This window comes from Pygoscelis adeliae, unplaced genomic scaffold, assembly GCF_000699105.1.
Source record: "Pygoscelis adeliae isolate BGI_AS28 unplaced genomic scaffold, ASM69910v1 Scaffold66, whole genome shotgun sequence".
Taxonomy (NCBI): domain Eukaryota; kingdom Metazoa; phylum Chordata; class Aves; order Sphenisciformes; family Spheniscidae; genus Pygoscelis; species Pygoscelis adeliae.
Window position 1 is genome coordinate 7,288,023 of NW_008825167.1, and position 11,902 is coordinate 7,299,924.

The following is an 11,902-nucleotide window of genomic DNA, read 5'->3' on the forward strand; positions in this document are numbered from 1 at the left end:
CAAGAAGTGTTCTTTTCCAATAGCCTGTTCCAAGTCACGAGTAAATTTCGTCTCCGACGCTGACTTTGAGAGAGGATGCTTTTGCGGTGGTGATTTCGAGGGGGATGTGTTCTTGAACTGACACGTAAACTTGTGCAAGCTTGTGATTACAGATCATGTTTTAGTCAAGCTTTGAGGCTATCCGTTCCTTCCTCTCCTTCTCCCCTCTGACTATTGTAACAACACGAAGGTGTTTTTCACTTTGTTTTATTTTATAACTGGCACTTGAAATCATCTTTGACGTCGAGGACTGAAATACCTGTGGTGTGTTCCGCTCATGTTGTGTCTTGAAAGAGCCCAATCTTTTTTTTTTTTCCCTCTCTAGTGAATGCAGTTTGAGGGAAATCTGTCTTTCAGTCTTGCCTCCCCGAGAATCAGTCATATGGTAATTTGGCTGTTAGAAAAGGTTAAAAAGTAACGGTACTAAAAGTATTTCAGAAGTTTTTTGGCTGGTGGTGCGAAGCATGGGCACAGCTGTATTCTTGGGCCTTAGCACAGGGTCTTTTCACCCTCTTGAAAATCCCTCGGGTGCACGTGCAAACCTGTTGCACATAAACCCTGTTTGCAGCCTCTCGTGTTTCTTCCTTCCCATGATAAAAATGTAAATGCGTTACACTGACTGTTTAACCTTTTTTTATATTAATTATTTTCACTTACAAAAACTGGCATTTCTTTAATTTTTTTGTTGTTGTTGCCAGCAGTAAAGTACAGAAATCCCAAGTAACCTTAAAGGTGTATTTTCACATAAGTTTGCTATAAATGTTTGTTTAATGTGTAGCATGGTAAAGAAAATCACTTCCACGGCTGAATTCACTATTTTCCAGTTGTTGCCGTGCTTCTGTCTATCACTAATCCTAAAAGTAGTTTAAGATCAGGTAGGTAAAGCTCGCAAGAATCCTCCAGAAACCGTGGGCGATTACCCCAGCCGGAAGCGGGGAAGGTCGGTAACCCTTTCTGGTTTCTAGTGCTAACACCAGAAAGGCTAACAGCAGAAACCAGCGATGCCCCCGGGGGGGAGAGGGAGACGCGTTGACTCACAGTAAGTGTCTGTAACAAAAGGGAACACGGATGTAACCTTTTAGGACAATATTGAACATGGCAGTTGGTAAAACAGCGGGGAACTAATGCCTTACCTTCATGCAGCAGGAAGCATCGGGGTGGGGTGGGTTGAGCAGCTGGAGGCAGCTATGGGTGAACAAGGCCTAGGTTAGGCTGGTGTCGGGCGGGGAAGGGGAAGGAGCTGACGGGAGCATTAGGGCTGTAAGGCGTCAGATGAGAAAAGAGGTTTCGAGGCGGTAACTGACAATACCGTGGCTGCGGGATGGGTAGAGGTAGGGTGGAACAGGAGCAGCGGTCAGCGGCTGCGCGGGAGAGCGCCCTGAACAGCAGTGTTTAGTCAGGGCTGCATGGCACGAACGGCTTTCAGCTTGTACTCTAACCTTGTATGTCCTCTGTACGCTAGGAAGCATACAATACTTATTTTGCTAAACTGTGTTTTATTGCAGGGTCGTAATTAAATGACTAATTGCTATATGTTTCAGTTCTTTAATGGAGTCCCTCCATTTATCTTGACCACATATGCAATGACTCTTAATTTCTAATTTTGTAGTTTGTTCTTTTAATTCTTTGTATTACGATATGGAATGTAGTCATGTATGGTATGGTTACACACTTTGGGGCAGAATAAAGTCCTGTATTTTTTCTTTCTTTCTTGTATCATTAAGTTCTACTCACAAATAAAACTCTTTAAAAAAAAAAAAAAGTCATGCTCTGCTTTCAAAGCTCGTACAGTTTTATTCTACAGCTGTAGCCTGTTGAATTCAATTCACTCAATTTTCTTTTTTAATGATTAATGAGTTGATTAATGATTGCTTTAACATATTCTCAGAAAACACTCAAATTAGGCACTGCCGGGCTTCCTTTGCAGAGAGTCCCAGCTGCGCAGTAGGCAGACCCTGGTGGAGGAGGGCTCCTCCCCCACCTGTCCTTAGTGGCTGGCTCCCTCCGGGGGGCTTTGGTGCTGGGGGTGGAGTTCTGGTTTGGGTGGGTGTAACATCTTCACGGTAATGAGCTGACTGTGTGAGTGGACAACGTAATAGTTTATTTGTAATACAAAAAGAACAGTATTACAAAACATCCTGCAGTATTAGAAATATAAAACATCTCTCAAAATTTAATTGTACATCAAAAACAGTCCACCTGTGCCAAGTATCAGCCAGGCTCAGGAAGCCTGTAGTATGCTTCTCGCTTTTGGTTTCGACTGTCATGTTTTAAGGCGGTTACATACAGCCGCTACCAGGTCCGCTGAGCATTTGTGGAGAGCTGGTGACAACTGTACAGAAACTCCCCCGTAGAGGATTTGTCCTCTGCTAGCCAAGACCAGACAAAATGGGCCCCGTCGCAGGGGCTTCGGGCAGTGGCTTTGGTCTGGCTTGTGCTGATGATGAAGGGCGAGGAGCAGAGGAGAGCTCTGTGTACGCCACAGCGCGGTGTTCAACAGCACTCGGTGGTGAACTGGGGTCGCGCTGTGCTGCTGTCGTGCCCGTCTCTGCTTGTCTGAAGATCTTAATGCTTTACTCAACTGCTTTGTGGGTGGTTTTTTTTTTTTTATTTGCAAAACTAGCCCTGCTGGCTGGGAGGCTGTCTTAAACATAACTGCTTGCAGAGGGCTGGAAGAAACCTGAAGTCTGTTGTTGCTGCAAATGATCATCGCGTATGCCCTTCCAGAAGATCAAAATCTTCCTCTTCCCATTTGATCCACGGAGTCAGGTGCCAAGAGTCAGGCCTTGTAGAGGTCCTTGGAAGCTGGCGGCAGTTCAGTGGTTACTTCCTACTCCTCCTTTGTCTGCTGTTTTATAGAACCAAGTAAGGCGAAGGGGATGACGAACAAAGCTCCACAGACAGTGAAGCAAACCTCTGCCCCTGCCAGCCAGTAGACTGCAAAGGAAACAAGATTTAGCTCGTTAGTATGCTTGTCCGTGCTGCTGTGCAAACCGGCCTTCAAAGCCGCTGCTCTTGACAATGTAGCGATACAAGCGGAGAACACAGAACTACTGCATCGTTCACGGCACATCCTTCCTGGCGCACAAGTTACAAAGAGGAGGTGGCTAATAGCCGTGTTGGTTCTCTTCCAGGGAAGCAGCACGTTAAAAGTGGTTATTTTAAACAGGATATCTTCATTCTTGCCAGTACGGCAATGGGGAAGTTCCTATCCACTTATTCAGCTTTACAAGGCAACTGTTTAATTCTCTGCCCCTAGCACCTCCCCCACGGCTGCTCCTGGCGCTGTCGGGGCTGCTCTTAAAGGGCTCTCGCTGTTGGTGTTGGTCTCCTTATGTGAAACACTTGTGACTCCTGCTGAGGTGGGAGGGCAAGGGCAGCACTTGGGCTGCATTTGCTGCTTTGGTTTTGCAGTAAAGTCCAAAGTCTGGCTCTTCCTTTCAGAAACCGCTGTATGGAGGGCTAGCTGCAGCACAGGGCAGCGGTTTGGGGAGCTGGAGCGAGCCAGTTGCTTGGCATATGGATGCCAAGGTTCTGGAAACAAGTTTCTGCCAGGAAACAGGTTTTGGCTTTGCTCAAACTTCTTAACATTAGCTCTGAGTTCAAGCTCTGACTTGCTGCGTGGCTGCTTCCCCTTACTCTGTCCCTTTACCCTATAACAGCTTGGGGGAACTGAACCCTGTACCGGGGTACCTGTGCTCCTTGGGCACAGGCTAGGTTTGGCCTTAGCCAGGGCCACCAGGCACTGCACGCTCCCTGAGCTCCGGGGCATTAGTAGAGCGTGGGTTCTTTAGTTTATAGGTTACCGATGATTTTAATGCTGAAAAGTTCTCTTTATTGCACATTATGGACTGTCCCTACTTAATTTGTATCATCTTGGGATGCAGCTTCATGAGATATGGGGAAGCAGTTACCACAGCACAGGAGACCTTGATTTCACTGCCTCCTGCTTGCCCAGTGCCAGGGTGAGCCCTCAGCAGGTGGGGTTACTTGCTAAAATGGCTGCAACTCAGCCCAGCAAAGGCAAGGGTTCCCGGTCAGCCTCTGGCTCCCTCTGCACACTGGGGCCAGGCCCGCTGTGCCTGCACAGCTACGCACGGGGCTTGGTTAGTTTGATGATACGGTTGCAGGAACTTTTAGAGTCAGGCAATACCTGCTGTCTAGTTTATCTCTGCTTGTATGAACCTTTTAAACTCATCCACGACGCTTTCGTTGGTGCTCACAAGGACCGTGTCCTGTCCCTGGCACAGCTCTTGGGCGTATCTACTTCCGCAAAGACAACCTGCGGCGCTTCCCTTCCTTTTACCTTCAGACCCACCCGGGCTGCGGGGGCCCAGAGCAACGCTGTATGTCGGCAAAGGCAGGAAGGAGCATGGGGCTGCACTCACCTGTAGCTGACAGGATCGGTCCCAGGGCTCTGGCAAGGGCGCCCAGGCTCCTCAGGATCCCCATGACTCGTCCTTTCTGGCTGGCAGAGCCTGTGCAAGCAAAGAGCCATTACTCAATGTGGAGATTTCACTTGGGGCAGGGCAAGCGTGCAGGGCAGGGCCCTGCTGTAGCTCTTGGTGCCTTGTTCTTCTGGAGGTATTATTTATTATTTCCCACACGCATCTCCCCCTCCTTTCATTTCACATTCACTGCTCAAGCTGCATTTATTTCCCCTCCACCAAGATAAACGTGACTGCTTTGTTGAAAAAACACCAAGGCTTGACAAGAGTGCTTGTCCATGGACAACTTGTAGTGCACCCCAAAAAAAAACAACAAAAAAGCTTTACATTGTACACAAGATTTGCTGAGGTGGCCCAGGTGTATAATAAATACAGGAGCATGGATGCAAGTTAAATAAGAGTGACATTAATGAGCAAAGCCTTACTTTTCTGCCTCAGCAAGCACTGTAGTGCTGGCAGCCAACTGAACTGCTGCTAAAGAAAGAACGAACTGCATCATCCACAGATGGCAACACAGCTACATCTGCTTTACAAGGTTACGTAGCAACCAGTGCCACAAATCCAGGAGGTTTTAGAAGGTTCCTTAAAAGGTCTTTTCTAAGGAATCAGGAAGAAGTGATTTTACTGCTGACAGCGATGGCTGGTGTCTCTTTCAGAGAGCCCAGGCCATCCCCGGCTCCATGCTGTTTGTGGCCTTTGTCCACGATAGTTATTCTTTGCCCGCTGTTCCCCATCTTTTTAATAAGAACCAGAAATAAGGTTGCTTCAAGTTTCCCCATCACGTTGGAAGAAGCTGCGTTACACAGTACAAAATTGAAGTGCGATACTGATGGTCACTCTGAACGGATCATTGCTGTTTGTTAGCTCTGAAACTATCCGTTACGGAGCGCTGACAGTTCTCAGAAACAGGTACAAGTCAGTTTGGGGGTTTCCTATGCTCCCTTGCGGGATGTTTCTGCATTTCCCGGGGTCAGGGTATTGTCTTTGTATCCCCAGCAGCCCCACTTAGCTTCCCTTCTGTGACGGACGTTCATAGAAAGGGAGGGGCTGAAGGCTGTGGCACCTCCAGCCTAACGCAGCTGGTTTGCCTCTCCCCAGCAAAGCACGGTGCGATCAGAGGGTAACGACAGTCACGGGTCGCTGGCTCTAGTGAAAAGGGGCAGCAGACAAGTGACCGGGAAGGGCTCTTTCCCAGGCTTTAGCCTCACTCCTGCAAGGGTGGTTATCGCTTCAGGGTTACCTACGTACAACGTGGAGCAGCAGTTCGCTGTAACACTTCTAGCATTTCTGCTTCCCATTTGGGGGGAAAGAGGCCTTTTATAAAGCCAAGCAGCAGCCAGAGTCACCGGTCCAGCATTCAGATCTGAGGTGGACCTACACCACCAGCATTCCTGTTGATGCATCACTAAACTTGAGGTCAATTCTGTATTTGAGCCAAGCCTATACAAAGGTCAATTATGTGGCCAAGGGCTGCCGCTCAAAGCAGGAAAGACACTCACCATAGCCTGACACCACCGCTGACAAACACGGGATAACAATGGCCGCAGCTGGAAAAATCCACAAAAGAGAGTGTCAATGAAGAGCAGAGCGCTCAAAACAGTTACAAGAGCAATAGTGAAAAACATGTGGCGCAAACTCGTTACTACTGCAGAGAAATATGCTGAGCTCTGGGGCACTGTACCAACAACGAATCATCAGGTTTAATCCAGTTCAATAATGAAAACACCCCCTCAAAGCCAACCTGCACGAAGAGCCCAGAGCCATGAGTGCTCTGAGCAGATGTTTCACATTAGCGTCTCTCATTCTGTGAGCCCACGGGAAAGGGGTGGATAGGTCAGATCAGCTAACTGCTAGTTTTCCAAATCCCCGTGTTCTTGTCAGGTGGAGCCGGGAAAGGGAATCGCTCGTATTTCAAATGGAGAACGAGGTGGCTGTACACAGAACCACACTGTCCCCACGCATACAGCTTTACCATACTCACGGATGAAAAAGGCAGCTACGTTCTGTCTTGGGAAATAAGGCAGTCAAGTCCAAGAAAAAGAGGTTACAAAATTTTTGGACACAAAAGCCAAGAGCTGTTCAGCAATCACTGCCCTCTTTCTTACTGAAATAGGGAACTTTTCTGCCAAGAAGGAAGTGCTTTAAGCATACAAAGCAGAATCTTTTCTGGGAAGAAAAGGACAATTGGAGAACAGGAATGATCGACATGTTGCCTTAGCTGCAGGCACCCTAACTCCTGGGGCAGAGGGAGGAAGAGAGGGGAAGAGAGGCCCCTCTAGAGGCATTTCTAGCTGTCTAACCGGAGAAGAGATGGGGTCTTCTGCCCGGGTATGGAGCCTAGGAAGATGGGGCTCCTCACTTAGAAGCACAGTTAGACAAAATGAATACCTCCTATCACCCCTCCTCACCGAGTGGGCTTTCAAAAGCAAGTTGATCTGTAGATAAGATGTAGATTTTGAAACTTGCCAAACACACAGCTGTCCCCAGACAAGCAACCTACTAAACAGATGCATTTTATGGTTTACAGTTTACTCTTAAATCAAGATGTATCATGCGAAAGAGAAGTCTCCTACTTTTGTATTTAGTCGTATTTGAAGCTTCTTAACAATAGTTAGCAGCATTGGGAATATCTGAAATCTCTTTTCAGATAGACACTTCAGCAGACGAATCCAACTTCATTCATGATTGTTTCCCCGAATAACAGCTTAAACTGGCAGAATATTATTTACGCAAACACTTAAGCATCTTCGAAAACCATCTCCACTTCTCAAAAACAATAGGTGGAGTTTTGCTCCCTCCCTGAGCTAGCAGCTTACAACGCAAGGGAGCAGAGCGGTGTTCAGCCCGCACAGCACAGCCCCACGCCACAACATTCAGGGCAACACTGATTTACCCTCACTCTCGTTCAGCCTGAACGCACACTCCAGCCTTCAGCGTCGGAGGGCACAGGTCTCTTCAGCCTGTCGCCTAAGAAATAACGCAGCCACCACAGAAATGCAAAGTCATGCTGCCTCCCTTCTTTTCCTGAGCTGAGCTATTTAGTGAATATTTTGCTTCTAGGTCTGATGAGAGGGGGATAAAACCACCCTCAAGAGCTCCCCAGTGAGACAGGACAACAGGAGCACTGGGGATGCTTCCAAATACCACCGTGGCAACTTCCTGTGACACAAACAGCATCAGAAAAAAAACCCAGACACTATTTCTTCCATATTTTGTAAATGGAAATGTCAGCTTTCTGTTACTCATAGTTTGAAGTTAGAAGTGCATCTTTTTTAACAGGATGAATAAATATATGAAGAAAAGTTATTTGTGCTTAGCTTTCAGTGCATTTTGAATAGCTCACCGAAAGAGTACAGCAACAGTCCAACACTCAGCATGGTCACATTTGCAGCCCATCCAATTAACAAGAAAGCTGGAATCAGCAACATAATAGCCTGCAAAATGAATGAGTCACACAGTTACATTTAAGCACTGCTTGTTAAAGCCTAACTAGGTGTCCTGCCAGTTCTCTTCCGCCGATGGGACTACATTTCAGTTAGAAGCAGAAAGCCCTTTCTTCCCAAATAGGCATTTCAAGTTCACCTGGATGGCCACACATCAGCGCAATTTACTGCTCCTCTGCTTGTTCTCAGCAGTATTGGCTGATTTTAAGGGCTACATCAAACCCTCTTGAGCTTTTGGAGTCCATACTTCTGGAGCCAAGAAGGAAAAATCTGGGGGGAGGGAGTAGCATTTGAAATTCAAACCCAAAAAGAAAAAGCATTCTTCATCTCCTCCAAGAGTCTGGATTTCAGTTCCCCTGTGATCTCTCCCTCACATACAGAGCTTTTGCAGAAATGACGGATCAGTTAAGATCTGCCGGGCGTTTCACAAAAGAGGGTATTCACTCCCACCAAATGTCTCGTTTTGAAGATTCCGTTATAAATGAGCTACTGTAATCACTGTGCTAAGAGAGGCTACATTTGATCCAGATTCACAAACAAATTGTCAGAATAACTTCAGCAAAAGGGAAAACTCCCACAAAAGCCACTCAAGCCACATACATCCACAGAAAGAGTGCCCCAGGGCCAGCAGGTTTCTGCATAGCGCACACGGGTGTTTATGAGAAGCAATCAGCCCAGACCACCTAAACTGAGTATTTCAAGGTAACTACACTTCTCAGTGCAGGGAAGAGGAAGGAGTACAAAAATTAGTGGGGCAAACCACAGTTTGCATAAACTGCAGTGCAGTGACAGCAAACACAGCAGGCTGGCAGAGCACACGGAGGAAGTTGATGCAGAGGATAACTATATGATATTCTGTATGATAACTGTATGAGATTCAACAAGGCCAAGTGCCGGGTCCTGCACTTCGGCCACAACAACCCCATGCAGCGCTACAGGCTTGGGGAAGAGTGGCTGGAGAGCTGCCTGGCGGAAAAGGACCTGGGGGTGCTGGTTGACAGCCGGCTGAACATGAGCCGGCAGTGTGCCCAGGCGGCCAAGAAGGCCAATGGCATCCTGGCCTGTATCAGAAATAGTGTGGCCAGCAGGAGCAGGGAACTGATCGTGCCCCTGTACTCGGCCCTGGTGAGGCCGCACAGGCTCGAATACTGTGTTCAGTTTTGGGCCCCTCACTACAAGAAGGACATCGAGGTGCTGGAGCGTGTCCAGAGAAGGGCAACGAGGCTGGTGAAGAGTCTGGAGAACAAGTCTTATGAGGAGCGGCTGAGGGAACTGGGGTTGTTTAGCCTGGAGAAGAGGAGGCTGAGGGGAGACCTCATCGCGCTCTACAACTCCCTGAAAGGAGGTTGTAGTGAGGTGGGTGTCGGTCTCTTCTCCCAAGTAACAAGCGATAGGACGAGAGGAAATGGCCTCAAGTTGCACCAGGGGAGGTTTAGATTGGACATGAGGAAAAATTTCTTGACTGAAAGAGTGGTTAAACATTGGGACAGGCTGCCCAGGGAAGTGGTTGAGTCCCCATCCCTGGAAGTATTTAAAAGACGTGTAGATGAGGCGCTTAGGGACATGGTTTAGTGGGCACGGTGGTGTTGGGTCGACAGTTGGACTCGATGATCTTAGAGGTCTCTTCCAACCTTAATGATTCCATGATAACGCGGCACTAACACAGCAGCGTGAGTTTTCTTTTGCAGGGAAGTGCTTCCTATGTGACACAACAAACATGCCATTAACGTTTGCCTGCCAGGGAGCAGGGTGGAGATGGTTTCACCAGCAGAAATAACTTTAAGATTAAAGCTGTGTCTATTCACTGGAATGCAGTGCAGTTTGGTAATCTTTTCTACCCTGCCACTGTTGAAATCACACTGGCCTCAAAATAATGTATAATAAGTTGATGGAGTCTTTAACAGTCCGAGCATACCTATTACCAAGCAGCCAACAAAAGTTCAGAAACACTCGAAACCCGCTTTGTTTAGTTCCACACCCAAATGTAAATGACAAAACATATCTACTTGTCCCACAGCTGTATAAGCTGCAGGGAACCGTTCCCTGTCATCCCAGTACAGCAGCAGCAGCATCTCTATGAAGAAAGATGAAGAAAGAGGCAAGCAAAACAAAGAAATGCATGCTTTTGTCAGGGAAACTTCTGTCTGAATGTTTGTACATGCTATTGTTACATGTCATACTGATGATCACAAATCGAAGATTGCAGGAAGAATCTATTTCCCCCTGCCCACCAGTGAAATATACGCTAGGAAAAGCCTGTCAAGCACAGAGATGGCCGGACTGATGATGTCCCTGAAAATACTTCGCCAGAAAGACAGTCAGAGATCAGCTCTGAAGCAGCTTTAATAGTTTCAATGTCTGCACTGCAAGAGAAATCACTGAAACAAAGCATAACCTTCACAGCATTTTACCTAGCTTGCACAGGCAGACACTCTGTTCTTATTCCCTACTGCAGTTATATATGAAGAACTCAAAGTTTCAATAATATTGTCACTGATATGGTAAGAAATGGCTCTGATGTTCCAAAGTTTAGTTAGACTGGTAGGTACCCAACAACCAGGGTCTTGAGAAGTCATTAGCTGGATTAATGAGACAGAAATTTTGTTTGATTTGACAAGTACAGTTATAGCCTCCAACTACTTTTCGTTGCACTTTAGATTGAAAATTAACATATCAGATTTGTGGGGGAAAAGAAAAAGAGAAAAGTTGTTTATTTTTTTTTTTACCCTTTTTCCAGCTCTGATTTCATTTCCTGGCTTGATTCGGCGAGCATAGCCTCCCTGGATCACAGCCATTGTTATTCCAATAAAGAAAAACATCTTGCCCTGCTGCATGCTAGAAGGGAGGCAAAAACACAGATTATGGTGTCACGCACAGAGCATTCAACCCTGGGATTCACAGGTTCAGTGTAGACCCTTTCCTGAACCAGAGAGAGAAAATGCTTTTTGGTGCTCGCATGAGCAGTGCAAAGTTCTTAATATGCTGACATCATTAGTTTTCATGACAGGCAGACAGCAAGAAGACAAACCTCTGAGGTCTTACGTAGAGATGGGACAGCTGCTGGCAAGTGCTGCAATCATCTCTAGACTGCTATGATGTAGTTTAGTTGTTTCTAGGGTGGCCCACAAAGAGTCAACACATTAATTACCCTGTGCCATGGAAGTCTCTGCCATATGCACGGGAGTTGTTGGTTTCCAAGGAACAAGCGTTTTCTTTCTCAGAACCATTGCCATCACTCACGCAGAGTTTGATTAAGGTCACCAAGGCACAACACGGGCATTGGCGTGGTGGTGATCATGTACTGCACTGGGAAGCTTGCAACATCACTCCCTCCACCCTTAAATATTTCTTCAAATTCCCGTTTCACCTCTCTTATCTACTAAACTATGTGGATATTCTCAACTAAAAGTTCTCACCTCCATAACAAGCTTGTTTGTCACACAGCCTGTACTGTCGGCATAAAGTTGTGTATCTCACTACATGGCTATCCTGAAAGGACAACCTGATCTCCTTCTATGACCAGGTGACCCGCCTAGTGGATGAGGGAAAGGCTGTGGATGTGGTCTACCTGGACTTCAGTAAGGCCTTTGACACCGTCTCCCACAGCATTCTCCTAGAGAAGCTGGCGGCTCACGGCTTAGACAGGTGTACTCTGCGCTGGGTCAAAAACTGGCTGGACGGCCGGGCCCAGAGAGTTGTGGTGAATGGAGTTCAATCCAGTTGGCGGCCGGTCACGAGCGGTGTTCCCCAGGGCTCAGTTTTGGGGACTGTCTTGTTCAATATCTTTATCAATGATCTGGACGAGGGGATCGAGTGCACCCTCAGTAAGTTTGCAGACGACACCAAGTTGGGCGGCAGTGTTGATCTGCTCGAGGGTAGGAAGGCTCTGCAGAGGGACCTGGACAGGCTGGATCGATGGGCCCAGGCCAACTGTATGAGATTCAACAAGGCCAAGTGCCGGGGCCTGCACTT

The 11,902-nt window shown here is 47.2% G+C and overlaps 1 protein-coding gene across 1 annotated transcript in view; it reads right to left on the reverse strand.

Moving 5' to 3' along the window:
• Nucleotides 1–2,122: 2,122 nt before the first annotated feature.
• The window catches only part of MFSD10 (major facilitator superfamily domain containing 10), a 28,758-nt gene continuing 18,978 nt past the window's right edge, over nucleotides 2,123–11,902 (reverse strand). Inside the window, exons 9-13 of the mRNA XM_009328883.1 lie at nucleotides 10,657–10,765; nucleotides 7,831–7,921; nucleotides 5,987–6,034; nucleotides 4,428–4,517; nucleotides 2,123–2,976 (exon numbers count right to left, since the gene is read on the reverse strand). Coding sequence (XP_009327158.1) covers nucleotides 2,870–2,976; nucleotides 4,428–4,517; nucleotides 5,987–6,034; nucleotides 7,831–7,921; nucleotides 10,657–10,765 — 445 coding nt within the window. The 3' untranslated portion in view covers nucleotides 2,123–2,869. The remainder of the gene's footprint in view (nucleotides 2,977–4,427; nucleotides 4,518–5,986; nucleotides 6,035–7,830; nucleotides 7,922–10,656; nucleotides 10,766–11,902) is intronic.